General features: G+C 42.6%; 1 protein-coding gene and 1 long non-coding RNA gene across 6 annotated transcripts in view; one reads left to right on the top strand and one right to left on the bottom strand.

Moving 5' to 3' along the window:
• Positions 1-8,006: 8,006 nt before the first annotated feature.
• Positions 8,007-12,632, bottom strand: LOC146435137 (uncharacterized). 4 transcript variants are annotated; one of them, XR_014853150.1, is made up of 6 exons: positions 12,527-12,632; positions 10,853-10,948; positions 10,291-10,443; positions 9,469-9,620; positions 8,428-8,585; positions 8,007-8,308 (listed from the first exon to the last, which is right to left on the bottom strand). It is a non-coding gene; the product is annotated as an uncharacterized LOC146435137 (long non-coding RNA). The 4 variants fall into 4 exon arrangements; XR_014853152.1 differs by having other exon boundaries at positions 8,428-8,473; XR_014853151.1 differs by having other exon boundaries at positions 8,007-8,473.
• The window catches only part of FHIP2A (FHF complex subunit HOOK interacting protein 2A), a 33,920-nt gene continuing 27,545 nt past the window's right edge, over positions 12,522-18,896 (top strand). For both annotated transcript variants that reach the window (XM_085064774.1, XM_085064773.1), the window contains exon 1: positions 12,522-12,647. In XM_085064774.1, the coding sequence (XP_084920900.1) occupies positions 12,603-12,647 (45 nt within the window). In that variant the 5' untranslated portion in view covers positions 12,522-12,602. The remainder of the gene's footprint in view (positions 12,648-18,896) is intronic.

Here is an 18,896-nt window from a genome sequence, read left to right as displayed (position 1 = left end):
CCCAGCTAGTGCCTCTGCTCTGGCAGATCGACCCTCTGGCACTGCTCCCCGTCCCCCTAGTGCCAGCCAAGCAGGGAATGCATTTGTGTAGGGAAGCATGGAAGCAGCAGCAGGATGGGCAGCACTCACATGCCCTCTCCTCAGGTGATATAGGCACAAAAAATGAACTGGCACATCTGTTTGTCTGAATTTGTGCTCATGCTCACACACTGCAAAGACTTTTAGTTATATCCAGCTTTATTTGCCATGGATTACCCCAGTGTTCCCCACACTTCAATCACATTCCTTATGTCATTCTGTTTTCTTGCCCCTTGCAAATGTTTCTGAATCTTGCAGCAGGAATAAAATAAATCTTACATTTTTCTTGTCTTTCTAAATTCCTACAGCATTATCCTTAGCTGGTGATCTGACATCCCCTGAAAAACAGTCTCTTACCCTGCTTCTTTTCTGAAATTAGAAGAATTTTCCATTTGCAAACAACTCAACTTTTCTTCCTTGTCCAAAAGAGCCAAGGTTTTCCTCAGTCAATGTAGTATGACAGCATTTTGTATTTTTAATTAAGTCATTTCCTATGCACTTCCTTCAGTGAGTTTCTGACTAGCACTATCACAGGTTCTCCTGTGTGGTATTTAATAAATGGCTTTAAAAAGAAGGTTCAGGAACATGCAGAAATTAGCTTTTTAATTAAGAACTTCCTTTCTTTATAGTTCTAGGAAGTAGGAAGGGAAAGGCATTTGAACCTTGGGATTCTATAGAACACAAAGAGTTTATTCCATTAATTGTGTAAACTCTCTATGGCAGAGAAGTTCAAGAGACATGTTGGCCAGGGAATGTTTAAATGGGTCAGATACATCACTCATTTATTAAAACAAGCTTTATCTGGGTTTCTGGAGGAACTGAGGCTGATGGAGTTTTATTTTCCTGTCTGTCCCCTCCATCAAGTTGCCTCCAAGAATTTTCAAATTTGTATATGGAGAATTTCAATTCAGGTTGACTAAAAGGTATAATTCAGAACAAGTTCTACATCCCTACAAGTTTTGTAGCAATTAGCACTTAAGAGGAGAAATGAAAATAAAGGAGAAAAGCTGCAGTGGAGACAGTTACCACTTCTGGAGGCCACGTCTTCATTAGCCTCAAGTACCAGTTGGGCAACCTGTTGTGGGCAGCTGAATCAGCTCCAGTAGCTGCTGTCTGAGATCCTGCTAGTATCTAGGGAATGTGGAAGGAAGCTGAAGAGGGTGGAAAAGGAAGGTACAGAGAAGTGAGACACCATTATTATTGTTTTACAGGTGGAGTTGAGTCAAAGAAGATGCACAAGCCAATCCAAGGCTCGCTCACGCTCCTGTGTTCTCCCTGTTCTCTTACTCCAACCCATGTGCTCCTCCTTCCCCCACTGCAGCACTGGCTTGATCCTCGTGGAACTACTTTAGCTCATTAATTAGCAAAGAGTTGCTCACTTTCTGTATCCAAATTCCCTACATTTGCTCTTTGAAGCAAAGGCTCAGATAAACACTGGAATATGACTGAAGGCGAATGCAGAACTGCACAGCCAGGAAGGGTGAGGAACCATTAGAGGCAACAGAGAGGATCTTTTTTAGCAGCAGCAGCCGTTGAGCTATTTGATTGAGCCATTTCCTGACTACTTTAGAAGTCCATTAAGGAGCAATGATTGACATTGTTTTATTTCAGGCATCTACCTGAGGCTTTTGAATTAGTCAGCTGGGAAGTAGGATTCTACCTCCTGTATTCTGCTGTAGACTGTACAGACAGCCTAAGCTTCTAACTCACAGTGTAAAAGGATCCATTAAGGTAATTTTTAAAAGGTGTTCAGGCTTCAAGGGAGCCAAACAGGCACCTCATAATTTTTTAGAGATGCCCAAACATTAATATATTTTACCAAACAATAGGTAATTTCCAAATCCTGTCTCAATGTCCTTGAGGAGCTAAATGTGTTGTCCAAGGTCACAGGGAAAATCTACGTCAGAGCAAAGCATAGAACTTGCATCTTCAAAGAAAAGTATCCCAAATACTGGAGTGTTCTCTGTGCAGCACTCCTTGCTGTCACTCAGCCATTGTGTGGGTATAAAAAAAGGAAGTTCTCCTTTCATCACTTTTGAACTAGTTTGTCTCATAAAAAGTAGGATAGTAGTTTTAAAAGTAATTAAGATTCCATAAGTTGCATGTAAATCTATTTTTTTCCCACGAAAATCAGCAAAGAATGACTTAGGGATTAAAAAAACAGGTAAAAGTCAGCACAGCATCTTTGTCTGGTGCAGATAACCCATCAGTCAGAATATACCTATTTTTTGGACAATGCAAGATCTTTGCTCTTGAAAATCATTGTGAGAAAAATCAGGGTTTTATTTGAAAAACACACAAATTCTTACAGAAGTAGGTTTCCAAGAACAACTTCTGTGGGCAAGGATGGCCAAGATTGGCCTGAATAATGATGGAAACTATGGGATTTTTCTACAATTTTTTCGCATATGTTCCACCATAATGCCACTGACTTCTTTCTTAAGAAAATCAAACCTATAGCAGATATATTAGAAAGGAACCAAATCTAGAGCATTACTAAGCCTGATAATTTAATCAGAATTTTAATAAGCTCAGAATAAATAGTTTTCTGTGACATGAATGACAAGAAAGCAAGACAGCTCTCTTACTTTCCATATAAGACTATTACTAGAATTTGCAATTAGTCACTAATGGACAAGATATTCACATAAATGCATGCCCTTTCACTGATTACACTGAGCTTCCAGGGCAGCTCCCACTAATCTTTTTGGGGAAAAGTTCTCATTTATATATTTCAAAGGAGAACTGAGCTCCAAATTACTCACACCAAATATTAATAGAAATCTTTGCTTAAGTGTTTTTTTTTTCCCCAAATGTCCCACATATATATAAAAAGATACTTAATCACAGGAAAAAAAAAAACCCACAAAAATTTCAAAAATATACGAAGTTCTCCTGAGCGAGACAAATCCCAGAGTAATCTTTCTTATTTCTTCTTATTCAGTTTTTTTTTTTAAATTTCCTTCTTCTATGTGTTATTCCACCCTCCATATTGTCTGTGGAATATGCACTTCTGTGGCAAAAGTTACAATATCAAACTTTTGTTATCCTGAGCCATTCCTGACTACCAGACTTGAATAACCCAAAAGATATTGCATAGATTATGTAAGATCATGCTATCACATAAATGCTAGGAGCTTTATATAAGCCAGAAATATTGGTTATCATGGAAAACTAAGAAAAAGCCCTCAGATAAGCCTGTGAATACCTACTCTGTATAGCTCTTCCATCAAAATGACTGCTGTACCTGTGGGAACTTAGGACACAAGGGCCAAAATTACAAATTCTTTTCAGAGAGACAGCTTTGGAAAGGTCATCTCAATGTTGGGCAGCATTTACTGCTGAAGAACTTCAGCATCACCTCTATGTGTGAACCTTATCAGGAAGATCACAAAAGAGAGCTCAGAGTCAGAAACTTAACCAGGTTTTGCATCAGGTTCTCACAAGATCACACATGATGTACTGTGAATAAAGAGCTGTGAATAGAAGTCTATGGGAGCTGATGAGATGCATCCCAGAGTCCTGAGGGAATTGGCTGATGCAGTTGCCAGGCCACTCTCCACATTTGAAAAGTCATGGAAGTCAAGTGAAGTCCCTGGTGACTGGAAAAAGGGAAACATTACTCTTATTTTTAAAAAGGCTAGAAATGAGGACCCTGGGAACTACTGACCCATCAGCCTCACCTCTGCCTGGGAACAGATCCTCCTAGCAGTGCTGCTGAGGCACATGGAGAACAAGGAGGTGATTTTGGAAAGACAGCACAGCTTCACCAAGGGCAGCTCCTGCCTGACCAACCCAGCAGCCTTCTGTGATGGAGTACCTGCATCAGTGGTTGCCTCAAGGAGATGCAGAGACAATCCCTCAAACTGCCTTTGTTGCTGATGATATACTTTCCAGATCTGCATCAAGGGCATTATCTCACTGTGTGCCCTACTTTACTCTTTACCCTAAAGAATTTGCTGTGGCCATTCTGAATTAAATTATGCAATTAGAATTGGTTAAATGTGCAAGTGTTTTTACATAGAGTAATTTTACATCATGTAAAACATAGCAGGCATGTCCTTGCTCTAAGTTCACTTTAGCAAAGATATTTATGAATAACATGGCAAGAATAGCAAATAATATTCTGAATAAGCTAGAGTCAAAATCTCTCAGCACTGCTATACACAGTGAAAGTTTGATGAATCAGAAGGGAAAATACACCTGTGGTTGCAATTACAATGAGCCAAACTCTGAGAAATGTAAACATTACATTCTGCTGTGAACAGCCAGGCTTGTGTGGGGTAGAAAGTCTGGGGCCAAAAAAATTAATTATCTGAATCACCATGAAAGTACCTCAGTGTGTAATCTGATGTCTGATCATAAAATACTTAGGCTTCTTCCTGTACTCCTGGAATTTACACATCACTGTCTAAATTTCTCAGATGCTGTTTTCTTTATATGTATTTTCTATCCCAAGCTCTGTATTGCAGGGCCCTCTGGCTGAGAAATATAGAATTGGACAGGCCTCCCTTCAGAGCAGATCAACATCATTCCTTAATTAACTGGTGGATGCAATTTGATTTGAGAGCACAAAGTACTGGCTCTTTTTCAGGAACTGAATGCCTTGTTCCTTGTCATACTATGTCAGGATATCAGCCATTGGTACCTGACCTGGCACTGGTCAGTTTTATAGCCAAGGAAAATGACTGCACATAGGCACACCCTCTTCTTTCCTGGAAACTGTGATGGCTGCGTCACAAGGACTCAGGACACACTTGGGAAAGAACAAGGGCACAGCAGCCAAAAGCACAGTCTTGGAGTCATGGCAACCCTAAACTCAAATCTTGAAAGATTTCTCAAAATATTTGGAAAAAAAAACCAAACATTTTTCCTGTTAGTCTTGCCCAATACATTCATGTGCATGGGTTTTGGGTATTTTCTTTCTCTTGCCTATTGACATATACCAACAAATCTATCTTCATCTTTAAATACATGTATTTAAAGCTCAGATCTAGATGAGTTTTCTCATGCAATATTTTTCTTTCAATAAGTTAAAAAAACCCAACCAAACCCAGAAGGTTTAATTTAGTCACGCTTTTTTTTTTTAGTTCACTTTCGAATCTGTTTGAGCTTCAAGCTGATGCCAATTCTCCACAACATTCAGTTGTTTATTCCACAGCAAGTCACGCTGATGGAGATGCCAGCAGATGACTGAATTCCCAAGTTAAACACATCACTGGAGTAAAACACAGGGTCGGGCTGCCCTCTGCGGGCTGGGATCTGGAGCTGGGACAAATTGTGTTGCAACAGCTCACAGAAACTGATTGTTAGTACAGGATTTCTACATCTGAACACAGAATTTTGATTTATGATGTACACGTCATGCCAATGTAGCAATTGGCTCTCTGCTGCTGGGTTGCTGCTGCTGGAGAGGAAAAAGGAAATGCAGGCTGCAGGTGTCTGATGCAGCAGTCAAGCACTCCAGGTACAAATAACAGCTCAATGTACACCACCTGGGAATTCCCAGGAGACCCAGAGACTGGGGAGAACAGCTTCTGGATGTAAAACCAGAGAAACTAAATGGCTGGAAATACTTCCCTTGGCACATGAGCTGCCAGGCAGGAATCAAGTGCAGTGTATTACAGCACCACTTCATGATCTAATCAGGAACAGGTTCCATTATATTAGGTATATTACAGACACAGGTCTGCTTACTTCAGCATTTCACAACATGAGGCCTGAATGTCAAACTAGTCCAAAGCAGCCTGAGGCAAGAGAACAGGGACGAGCAACAGAAATATTCCTACATGATGCTGGGTCTACTACAGACTTCATTTTCTTTGCTCATTGTCAGTAGTGCCTGCAGCTCAGTTCCTTAAAGGCTTCATCCAAGTACAGACGCTCGTTCCTACAGGGCTGATGACTCAGAAAGAAATTACAAAGGATTGAGCTGTATATACTTTTTCTGGAAACGGTGTTTGGCTCAGAGTATAGCTTCTGAACATGAAATTCTAATAGGAAGTGTTCACGTGCTCCCTCCACCCCCACCCACAGGTAAAATAATGCAATGGTGATATCCATGGTCACTCACCTCTGTGGGATCTACAAGAGAATTAATTCAGTTAGTTGTCAAGAAGGGACAGTCTTTAAATACAGAACTCTTCTTAAATTCATTAGGGTTTAGTTGTTGCAAGATGACGCAACTATCATGTGGGATGTGATAGCCACAGGGGTTAGTTAATGTCTTTGTAAACTCAAACCAGTCCTGTAGCTTCAAATAACATCATTTGAGAGCCAAGCAAGACAAGTGAACTGCTAAGATGATGGGTTGTCACTTGTAGAAACCAAAGCTTTAACAAGCCAACTAATAGGCAGCAGTTAAGCCCAGAGGTAACATTACTCGTTGGCATACCAATTCCTTCTCTAGGGGATACACAGGGTCGCTTTTTCCCCCAAAAAATACTCTGAGGGATTTTCCTGCTTTGTGTCCGAGGTGAAGGCAGGTCAGCTGCGCCCTCTGCTGTCGAGATCTGGAACTGGCGGAGGCAGCAGCCCCTTCCCGCTGTCACACATGGAGAAAGAACATCGCTGGAATTCTGTCATGAAACTTTATGGACAGCGAACGCTGGAGCGCGTTGTGGCACTACAGTTTGGGCCTGCCTAGATAATTGTGCTATCAATAATTTAAAATTAATCACGAAGCCCTGCATCATAAATATTTTAGACTCTTGCTTCAAAATTAAGATGTTTTACAATGCCAAAATGTAATGTCAGGCTCCATGAGAGATTTCAATTATACACCTCGGGACAAAGATACGTGAATTTAATGTCTGACAAAAACCTACTTTTAATTGCGAAGCAACAAGAAAAAGACCTCTGCTGAATGTTTCTATACTTGCAGGGTAGTAATGTGCCTGAATTAATTTGCATAACTCATATGGACTATCAAGACTATCAGCTTTCGCTTATGATTAAACAGATAATCTGATGACATTTTAGGGATCAACAGATTATAGTCTTTAATCCAAAGATGTAAGTAACAATGAAATCTTATTATGCATTAGAAAACAAACAATGCGGTTGGATCTGATCTGAAAATGACTCAGAAATCTCATAGTAGGGTCAAGGCTAAGCACCTAAATTCTCCCCAGAAACACACAGATTCTGGTTTCCAGACTTCCCTCTCTGCAAGTACTCAGATGAAAGACTGAGGGAACTGATTTATAGCAGGTAGACCACTCAATTTTTTTCCCCAGCATTTTAAGGCAAAATCCAGTTTTATGTTTATTTATATCACATTCAGACCCTTGCATTCATTATAGTTGCAATATAGCATAAACCTGGTCATTTATCTTTAATCTCCTTGCTTCAGCTTCCAAACTACTAGAAGAAAAAGTATCCTTGTGCTCCTGCCAGCCTGCAGACTGCAGTGAAATTGGCTAAGCTCTAACTGATCACATCTGAGTGTATTTTATCTGCTTTCAATAATTTATGATATGCTAGCACTTGCAGATATTGTATGGCAGAACATCCATACAGTTACTTATAGAGGAAAGCCTGGATTTTAATGCTGCCAGTGGAATAGAAATATTTGAGGAAAACATGACGTGATTGGAAAAGAAATGTCTCATTTCACTGACAACATGTACTTCTGACTGCCTTGTGGTCTCCTTTGCAAGGCATTACATAAGGTAAAGCAGGGTGGGACAGAGAGTGTAACAAGCACAAACAAGGAATAGCTGCTGGACAGGCAATATTTGCCCAATGTTGAGTCCTCCACAGTAGCAATGAGTGCTGGTGCCAGAAGACACTTGCAGATGTGACAGGTAAGCACTCAGGCAACAGATGAATGACTGGGAAATTTGTAACCCAGCAGAAGACAAATGAATGTCTTCACAGAAGGAGCAGATGTGCAGATATGGAAACAGAATGCACAGGCCAGGAAATGCCTGAAAATAGGATTTATGAAATACTGCATGAGCTGATTACATGGTGCTGCTAGCAAATCAGCAAGGAGGGAGGTGATGCATGCAGCTGAAAGCACAGAACCAGAAAATTCATAACAGAAAATGACTTCAGTTCCACTGCATGTTCTTCAGTATGCAATGTACAGTATGCTTGCTTTCTGTAATAAAGCCTAGAATCAGAAAGGTCTGAAGACGATGTTAAATATCTCCTTAGCCCTCCTCAAAAGCAGAGATCATGCTGAGCTACTAAATCTGCATCCTTTATTTCATCCAAGTAGTCACTGAAAATATAGATGTCATTTTGATCATTACAAACACAATAAAATCCTGCACAGAATATCACTAGATATTGGGCATAGCTCTTATACAAAAATTTTCATCCTAGGAGAAAAAAATTTACCAAATCCTCAAGCCCTCTGAAGCAAAAGTCCAGACTGCAGGAACTTCTGTAATGTAGACAAATGTATCCATTAGACACTGGCCTGGTGCCATCAATCCAAATAGCAGAGAGATTTTCAGATAGAAAGGCCAGCACATTATCTCACAGTCACACACCATCTAAATTGATTTAATCGAGACAATTTCATTAATTTGTAGGAAAGAAGAAAGTTCCCAAAAGCTCTATCAATTAGAACAGTCTCACTTTCACGCTTTCACTTCTCACATTCAAGCAAAACACTAACTCACTGCATGTACTACTCAAAAAAAATAACTATCTTGCCAAAAAAAAAAAAACAAACCAACTCCAAGCCAGCAGAACTGTGCTCTTAAGGGTAAAAATAGGTAGTAATACTAGTGTTTATTTCAGTGGAAACAGCATCAAGCATGAGCAGGTAAAATGTATTGTTGCACATGACATGACACTGGTAGCCCATCCATAACATCTCAAATTGAATCATCCTCAATGAGAGCAGGAAGTATCCAAACAAAATGTAACCTCAGCTGAGTTCTTCTGCACTGACACTGGTGAAATAATTTTCCCATTAGTTGCCAGTGATTTGCATTACTACTGGTTTGTCAGTATTTATTCAATATTCCCAGCAGTAAGAAATACATACATATGGTTGAGAAAAGAGAGACTATTTTAAAAGAGCATTAAAAATATATCTACAATTTGCAAGGCATATAAACACCAAAGACTGGATTCTGCACTATGGCTACAAATTCAAACCCAATCTATTGGTAGCTAAATGCAGGGTTTTATGCAGAGATTCAATTTGTTCAATAAGCTTAGGAATAATCATTTACATGTAATATTTTCTTTGCTTCCTTTACTGCAAGGCATTTCACATTGAGAAGTCCTAATAAGAAGACACTTTTACAACCAAAATCTTAATTTCAACTACAATGAACTGTTCTGTTTAAATAATAATGCACTTATATACATCAGTCACTCTTAGAATAATAAGAGGCCCTCAAGCATTACAAAACTTTACCTCACCAGCTGTGATTCTGTGATTTATGATTTCATAAATTGTTAAGTACGATTAGGAATACTCTCACAGTTATAAAACTGTCTCCTCTTATATCTTCATGATATCTTACTGTTTCTTTATTCATTCTACTGCTCAGAGATGGCAAAGCCCAGGCACACTCAAAAGACATTTTTGCAGGAAAAAACAGATTGCAAGAGCATCTTAAATTACCATGTTCTCTTAGACACTTTAACCAAGTACATGAGCCTTACATCCACATTTTCCTCAGAAAGGGTGCAGGCTCCAGAATGGTATATATGGTGAGAAAATGGGAAGTTTCTCATTAACAAAACAGCATCACATTGATGGGAAGAAAGTTGTACCACTACTCAGCCTCCTTGCTGACATGTTTGCATTCATTCCTACGACTCATCTTTTTTTTTTTAACTGAAAACAATACAAACCTTAAATAAAAAACATATAAGCAGGTTGAATGTAGCCCCTGAACTGTACTTATAGTATAAAAATACTAAAAAAAATGAAAATAAACATTACATATTAAAGTATACATATATTCTGTATATATTGAAAAACTAGAGTCTATTCCACTTAAATTCATCTGAAGAAAGGTTTGCCTCCTAGAGCACACTTGAAAAGTCCAATAGAACTTTCAATGTTAAATCACAGAAGATAGGCAGGCATTTTCCAAAAGCAGTATCTGTCCAGTTAATAATCACCTAAACACAGAGATGTTTCATCATATGACTACCCACACAGAAAATTTACATTTCCTAGGAACATCTATAGAATATAACTTGACAAAATGAGAATAAGCAGATTTTAAAAACCCCAACATAATTACCTTTTAAATTGATATTGACATATCTGGATTTCTGGATTTTGAACAGGAAATAGCTCTGCTCCTCAGTAACTGCAACAAGGGTGTCCACATACAACTAGTATTTACTTTCATAGAGTACTTGAGCTGTAGCACTCTATGCCTGCAAAGCACAGGGGTAGTAACAGCAATCAGTACAGCAGAATAATTAGTAAGACTTCATCACAGCATCACAGCATCATAATCAGACTTCTCAGATGACACAATTTAAAGAACAGCAGCTAAATTGTAGTTTTGTCCTGTCTTTTGATTCATCTCTCTCTGCTTGATCCTAGCATCTGAGGAAACTGGTGTTAATTTATCTCCAAAAATTAATGTGGAAGCTTTTCTTCCTTTGGTACTACAGGTTCTCCTCCCTTTCCCATATTGGTCTATTCCCAACATTTCACTCTGCTACCCAGTGCCAAAGCAATCCTGTTCTCCTACATCAGTTTGCCCAGTGCCCAAACATTTTCCCAAAACATCACACTGCTTGCCAGCTACATCTATAACTTCTGCTCACCCCACTTTACCTCTGATTTTCCTGTGGCACTGCAAAATGGGAGGGATGATCTTTTTCTCTGAAGTATTTGATTTGGAGGTGAAATAAAGCCCTCTTTATCTCCTCTCTGTGTGGAAAAAAACCACAAACAAACAATGAAATTGGCAATGTGCATGTTTCCGCAATCCCTCTCAACTGTGGTACCCTGCAAGGACCATGCCATCCACTCCACCAGCTTCTCACCCAGCAGCAACAAGACATGATCATTTAAGGTTAGAAAAGCCTTCCAAGATCATCAAGTCCACCCTTTGACTAATGCCACCATGCCCACTAAACCATATTGCAAACTGCCATGTCCACTCATTTTTTGAACACTTTCAAGGACGGTGATTCCACCACTTGTCACTGACTCTCTGAGCTCATTACCCTCACACTGCTTTGGGAAGATTTCCTTGAGGATGTCACCTTCCCTGTGGATGATGACAGACCTAAAATGTCCCAGCAGACAGCAAGCTGGGCCTTTTACCATGCATGCCAGGGCTGCTCCATATCCCTGCCATGCCATGCCAGCAGGAGGGGGGAGGCAGCTGTCTCCCCAGCCTTTGTGGGAGCCTGATGGCAGCCTCTGGGCACAGGCACTGTGGAGGTGGGCACCCCTTCTCCTCACCTGAGACAGGGTGTGCCCAGGTGGGCAAGAAGGCCAATGGCATCCTGACCTCTCTCAGGAATAGTGTGGTGAGCAGGACCAGGGAGTGATTGTCCTTCTGTACTGAGCACTACCTCGAGGGCTGTGTCCAGTTCTGGGTCCTTCAGTTAGAAAGGACATTGGGGTGCTAGAGCAAGTCCAGGGAAGGGCAGAAAAACTGCAGAAGGGTCTGGAGCACATGTCCTATGAGGAGTGGCTGAGGGAGCTGGGGTTGCTCAGCCTGGAGAAAAGGAAGCTCAGGGAGGACCTTATCACTCTCTACGATTCCCTGGAGGTTGTAGCAGGTCAGGCTCTGCACCCAGGGAACGAGTGACAGGAGAAGACATGGTTTTAAGCTGTGTCAGGGGAGGTTTGGGCTGGACATTAGGAAGAATTGCTTCACACAGAGGATGAACAGACATTGCAATGGACTGCCCAGGGAGGTGGTGGAGTCACCATGCTGGAGGTGTTTTAAAGGATAAAAGGGACGTGGCACTCAGTGTCATGGTCTGGTTGACATAGTGGTGTTGGGTCGTAGGTTGGACTCGATGATCTCAGAGCTCTCTTCCAACCCAAGTGATAGTGTGACTGTGATTCACTTCCCTGCCCGGGAGCTTCCCGCAGAAGCGGGGGCTGGCTCGGGGCAGCCGGGGGTCGGTGCCAGGTGGCAGCCCGGCTCTGTCCCGCACTGCCCGTGTCCCGCACTGCCCGTGTCCCGCACTGCCCGTGTCCCGCCCGCACCCCGGGGCTGGCACAGCGGCCCGGCCGGGCGGAACGCGGCGCTCCCGGCGGGCAGCGCTCGGGGCCGGGCGGAGCGCAGCGGAGCGGGGCGGGCAGAGCCGGGCCGGGCCGGGCGAGCTGCGTGCGGGGGTGGCGGCCCCTGCAGGACAGCCGGAGCCTCGGCAGCCGCCGCCGCGCACCCGGCGGTGTCAGTGCCACGGTGTCCGCCGGGGAGCGAGAGGCAGCGCCGGCGCCCGCCCGCCCGATCCCCGCGGCCAGGCCCCCGCATGCAGCCCTCACCCTGGAGCGGCGGCGGCGGCGGATCGAGGAGCTCTCGAGGTCCTCCCGGCAGCGGCTGCTGCAGTCGCGGGACAGGATGTTCTCCAAGTTCACCTCCATCCTGCAGCACGCCGTGGAGGCGGTAAGGCCGCCGGCGGGCCCGGCCACGCCGCGCCGGGGATGCGATGCGGGCCTAGCGCGGAGCGCGGAGCGGGGGCTCGGAGCGGGCCCGGCGCCCCTTCCCCGCCGCCCCGGGGCTCTGCCGGCGGGGCCCGCAGGGCGCGCATCCGCTCCCGGCTCGGCCCTGCCGCGGGCCGGGGAGGGGCGGCCGAGCTGCTCGGGCGGGCCCCGCAGGGAGCAGGGGAAGGGAGAGCCGGGGGTGCAGGGGTAGGAGGGAGCGGCTGCAGCCCGGGCGGCCCCGGCACAGCCTCCGGCTGTCACCGCCGGGCACTGCCCGTGCCCCTCGGCAGCCCTGGCCCGGCCTTCCCCCGGCCGTTGCCTGGCTGCTCCAGATAGAACAATAAAGGAGGGGAATCAGGAAACTCCCCAGGATTTCCATCTCGTCGTGACCAGCAGACAATAGCCGCCGTCTCCGGTGCTTCTGCAGCGTGTTGTCAGTGCCAGCAGACGTTTTCCATCGCTGGTTTATTCTGTGGCTGTGCCGGGCGGTCGGGCTGGCCGGGCTTCCCTCACGGGGACTCGCACACTGTGCTGGGCAGAGCAGCGGGGCCTGTTCGGGAGCTGCCATTGCTGCAGGCCGCACTCGGCACTGCCTGCACACACCGCTTATTTTTGTGTGCTTCTCAGTGAGGTGGGGTCCTGGTACCAATTCCCTGCCTTTCAGCGCCTCTCCCAGTAAGCCAGCGCACCTCGGAGACTTGAGTGTGAAGAGGTGCTAAAAATTGACAGTGAAATACTGAAGTGAAGGTGAAAAGCGTTCAAGAAAAATTGTTCAGATGGTTGAAAAAAGAGGTTGCAGGCCAAACCCAAATGAGAGCCTGCATGACAAATCCTGCCTTGTGAGGGGCAGCCTTTGTGCATTAATGTATGCTGCACTTGAGCATATGCCTGTCTTTATGTGAGCCTGTAGTTCTGCAGTATTCAGGTTTGAAAGTGGAGCATGTATTCATTAATTGCAGGTTCCTAGTTTGCTCTTTTAGTGGTGTAGTGGCATTTGGAAAGTAATGTTTTAAATAATGATGAGATGTTTTATTTGAAAACATTTGACCACATGTGTATGCCTTCAACAGACAGTGCTTTCATTGGAGAGGAAACAGAAATTAATGCCTGCCTGACTAAAGGAAACTTGTTGTGGTGAGCTGTGCCACATTTTGAATAACAGGAATAAAAGTGGATGAGTGAGATGTTAAGAGTGGAGGAGAAGATATTCTTTCAGGCCTACCAATTTGAGAGATCTAATAGAAATTATTCTTAGAGGAGTGTTTATATATTGACATGTGCAAAAAATAAAAGGAACTGTATTTTTCCTGTAAAAATATAGGAAAAACGAATGAGCTGAATGGAAAAGGAGAAAAGTAAAGATAGTAGGGACTGGACTCTCTTTTTTGATAAAAAACAAGCCAAAATACAGAAACAGATTGATACCATGATTCTGCAAGTGAATGCTATCAACTAACATACTGTCTGTCCTTGCTCAACTCTGGTGTCCCTTTTAGAACTGCCTCATCCTCCTACCACCACCGTGGTGGATCTTCTGATAAATACTGTGTTATTGCATTTACAGGGTTGTGACAAATACTGAGCACCACACACTAGGAATGAACCACGGAATTGCAAAAGCAAGAAGACACTAAGAATGTTTCTTACTTTATAAGTTTGACTCACTAATAGAAACACAGAACTGAGAAACAAATTTTTAACTAGTTTGGGGGCTGTATGTGACTTTAAGTTGTTGTTTCATTCTCCCTGTAGTAAAAATGTGTGGTCTACTTAGCTTTGTTGTGGTGAAAATGAAAACTGGTATAAATCCTAGATATTAGCTAAGTCCACTTTAGTGCTGCCTGCTGTTTTCAGAACCAAGAGAATTTGGAACATCATTTTTGCTTGCTGTTTTTGCTGGGGAGCAAGTATAACGTGGGCAGCCTCAAGTGGATTCTTAACCCTGAATATCAGCAATAAAAATAGTAATTAAGATACTAATTCTCAAAGGTTTTGGGCGCCTACCCCAAAGTAGGTAGAGTTGCAGCTGTACAGTTTTCAGCTGAGCTGGACACTTAAATGCATTTGAAGAGCCTGGGTGTAGCTTTCCTGGGTGGCACTACTTTAAATCAGAACGGTTTGGGTAGCCCTTCTGCCCTGTCCTTTCTCCTGCACATCACTTATATAATGCTCCTGCCCTGCCTCAGGGCCCACAGGCTTGCAGACTTTAGAGAGATGCATTTAAACAGTAGGAGTTCCTATGCTATTAGATAATCGTTGTTATCTTACCCTCAATATGCCATCCCTCTGAACTCTGACGAGGAATTCCAAAGGTTGACAGTGTGATAGACATGGCAGTATTTGCCTTTTACTTGTTGTCAGTGTATCACTCTTTAACTGACTGCCCTTGTCACAGGACTGTGCTGAGGCAAACGTAAGGGATCAGTTGCCTCTTACTAAGACATTTTCTTACCAAGATTTTTTCCCAGAGAGGTTGTGGTGGTGTTCAAGACTAGGCCAGATGGGGCTTTAAACAACCTGGCCTAGTGGAAAATTCCCTGCCTATGGCAATGGGTTTGGAACTAGGTGGTCTTTTAAGGTCCCTTCCAACCCAAACCTGTCTGTGATCCTATGGTTTTGCTTGAATAACTCAAAACTTTCTGTCTTTTTTGCCAGCATTGACCAAGTGTTTGAAACCATATTCCTGATTTTCATTACAATAGAATCTAGTTTTTGCCATGTCTTATCTTATGTCAGTCCTGCCAATATTTCAGATATTTTTTCTTTTTCTGGATTTCTCTGCAGCATCCAGATGAGCAAGCACCACTGTGTTACTTTGCCGATAGAGCGTCCTTAAATTGAATTGGATGTGTTGGTGAAAATGGTGGATAGGACTGCTGTCTTTGTTCTGTTACTTCAGGGCAGAACAGAAATGTTGTTGCTTCATGGGGTTCATATTATTAAATCTGTGACAGTTTATATATGGCTTGTCCTGAAGATATTTTCTCTTTGCTATGCATTTCTGATATGCTCTCATCCCGAAGGGCTATCCACGAGCACTACATTGTCAGCAACAACAAAATGTAGTGTACAATAACAAAGCAGCAAGTTATACTTATTTTTCTCTTATCTGGTGCTCTTCACTCATGTTTCCCTAGACAGAATAAGTTGTCTGTAAAGTGGCCACTCAGTGTTCAAAGGACCTTTGTGTTTGATTTGGGCTTTTGACTGTTTCACCTTAATAGTCAGCTCAAAGGGATGTTTCTGAGCTGTGTACCTTGCAGGGAAAATATAATTCTGGTTGGTCTGAATTTTGCAATTCACTGTCAAACAAGAATATTTGTATCACTCGAATGAGTTACGATTTTGTTGTCTGCTGCACATTCTTGAGATCCCCCCTCTACCAGCCTATTATTCCACTATATCTCTAACACTGTACATTAGCTACCATACTTTCAGGTAGCTTCTGTTCAAATTTTGAGGCAAAACTCAGCTTTGAAAGAAGCACGTGGTAAAGGCCATCCCCAAAAATAATGAACTGCATAACTGATCAGAACAGAATTTATTCCTTATGAACCCACTTTATTTGATGTAATGACCTTATATTACTTGTTATTTTAATGTTGTGCTGGCATTAACAAATTAGATGACAAAATTTAATGCATGGCTTGCAAGCATGTGCAATCTTAATTTCATATGTAAGAGCAGGGGCCATTGTATTATAAACTGAGCATTCATCAACTAAAGATCAAATAGACCTTCAAGCATTAATCCTTTTTCACAGTATCTCTCACAGCATTCACACTAGTACAGTAGTAAGACTGAAGGAAAACATCAAGTGACTCTTTCAGTCAGGGCAGTGTGCTTGCACTTCCCCTTCCTTTCTCTTTGACCCAGTTTCTGCTTTTTTTCAGTCTGGCATCTGACCAGACAGTACCTGTATTTTTTTTTTTTTTAATACTGTGTTCTCTTTGCTTTGTGAACTTGTCCAAAAGATATTGAGGCATATCACCAGCTTCTGATGTTTCCATCCTTTCCCGTATTGAATTGCACTCCTGAAAAGTATACATGAAAAATACAGCAATGATTTTTACATGCACAAAAGAGTTGCTGGTAAATACTGCATGTACATCAGTTTCTTTGCTCTTTGTGCTATTTTTTTTCCTGCCTAAACACAAATTCTATATGCTTTGTAAAACATGGAGTTGTATTTTGGACAGGTTCTGTCATGAGCAGACTGTAGTTCTGGTCAAAGATCTGTCACTCTCCTGAGAGCAGCACTTTTCCTGAAAGGAGTGGGCTTTGATCATTAGTTAGGTTTTGTCACCAGAATGATAAGGCAGCATGTGTTAAGTTCAGCTCACTCCCAGGAAGGCCAGCTGCTGGAGAGGGCACCAGATGGAAGAGCTAATCCATGGCTGTTTGAATGGGCTGGAGTTCATTGGTGTTCAGTGAAGTTTGGCTATTTGATGCACCAACACCTACACTGCAGGCTTGAAGGTGGTAGGGCTTTTTTCCCCAGAGAACTTCACTTTGAGATTAGGAATCCTTAAGATTCCTAATTACATCAAAATTAATTACAGAGTCACAGAACATTCTGAGTTGGAAGGGACCCACCAGGATGGAGTGCAACTCTTAGTTGAATGGCTCATACAGGGATTGAACCCACAACCTTGGTGTTGTTAGCACCATGCTGTAACCAGCTGATGTAATGGGGAGAAGTAACTTCATTTTTAAGGTAACTCCTTCGAATTAGACAAGTAGCAGGAATTAATGGCCTTCATAAGGAATTCTGGTTTGCTTCAGAATCTCTACACAAGTATGTGTACTTGCACAATAGAGTGGTATTCAGGCTGGCAACTGTAACATGTATTTCATCTCAGCTGATAGCTAATAATTCATCCTAAAATAGAAACTACGACCTCATCCTAGAATTACCTGTCCTAGTAGGGTTAAAGCATGTCAGCCAAGTGTTATGGCTTCCTAATGCTTTCCTGTACTTGGCTTTGTTTACATGTAAGATGGTATCTTGGTCTTGACCTTTACCTTGATTTTGTGTCTAACTAAGAGGATTGCTTGGGTTTTTTTTTTTGCTTTATTTTTGTTTGTTTGTTTGCTTGTTTTCTTGTGGGTTTTTGTTGGGTTTTTTAGATCAGTAAAACACTTATCTCAGAATAATGTTGATGGAGTTACATCTCCAGTTGGTGGCAATGCAGATTGTATGTCCCCGGTAGGCTGCACACACATGCCAATGGTATTTCTGTTTGCTATGTCTGGCTTGCACTCCTGATTACAGAAGACTCTGAAATCACTGAGTATTTTAATTTGAAAGGGCAGGACCTGTTCCTGAATTATTTTTTCACCTCTGAGAAGAGTCCCTGGAGGCATTAGTTGGGAGGGAGAATGTCTATATCTACAATTCTCTCCCATGGTGGATAAATTATTGACAGTGCTGAGAAGTGAAATCCTTTTCCTGGCACTGCTCAGAGGCACTACATTCATCTTGAGGCAGATGAGACGAGAAGAAGTGGAGAGGAAAATCACATCAGCCAAGGATAAATCTTTAATGTTATCTATCATGTGTTCCTTTGGAAATAGAGTGGTCTGAGAGGCCTGTATTCCTCAAAAGTTGTCTTGGTTTATTCATCAGCTGGTGTTGAGGTTTTAAAGCAGCTTTTTTTTTACAGAAATGATCATTACATTGCTTGAAATACACATCTAGAGCAGCAAGTGTGACATACAGAGCATGATACACAATATTATACACTCAGCCTTCAGTTTGTGTGGGGTTTTTTTTCTGAATTTCAATGACCTAGTAAATGTCACAGTAAAATAAACTAGTTTTGTGCAGTGTGTGGTGTGCAGATACTCACTCTGTGGTAGCTGCTGTGCTAATGTGCTGCTGAGTGCCCAGCCATGGAAGACTCAGTGAGTGCACAGCCTGTCAGGGAGAGGATAAGCACTGTCAGTTTGATTTCCTAGTTGCCATTTCCAAGGGCACATTTCCACTCAGGATGCAGGTGGAGATAGTTGCCAAGCACCTCTACTTTTCCAGAATCTTGCATTTCAAAGTCCTGTGTGCAAAGGGCTGTTAACAATTAGCGTTGCACTTACCTCAGCATGGCATGCTGGTCATATACTAGGCTTTACAACTTTACCAAGATAATTTAAGTGTCATTAAATTCAAGGCAAAGAAGAGATCAACACCACCCAGTAATGGCTATGTGAGCCT

The sequence above is a fragment of the Lichenostomus cassidix genome, chromosome 6, assembly GCF_008360975.1.
Source record: "Lichenostomus cassidix isolate B80296 chromosome 6, HeHo_3.0, whole genome shotgun sequence".
Classification (NCBI taxonomy): domain Eukaryota; kingdom Metazoa; phylum Chordata; class Aves; order Passeriformes; family Meliphagidae; genus Lichenostomus; species Lichenostomus cassidix.
Note: the sequence above shows the minus strand (reverse complement) of the source record. Positions and strands in the feature narration are given on the sequence as shown.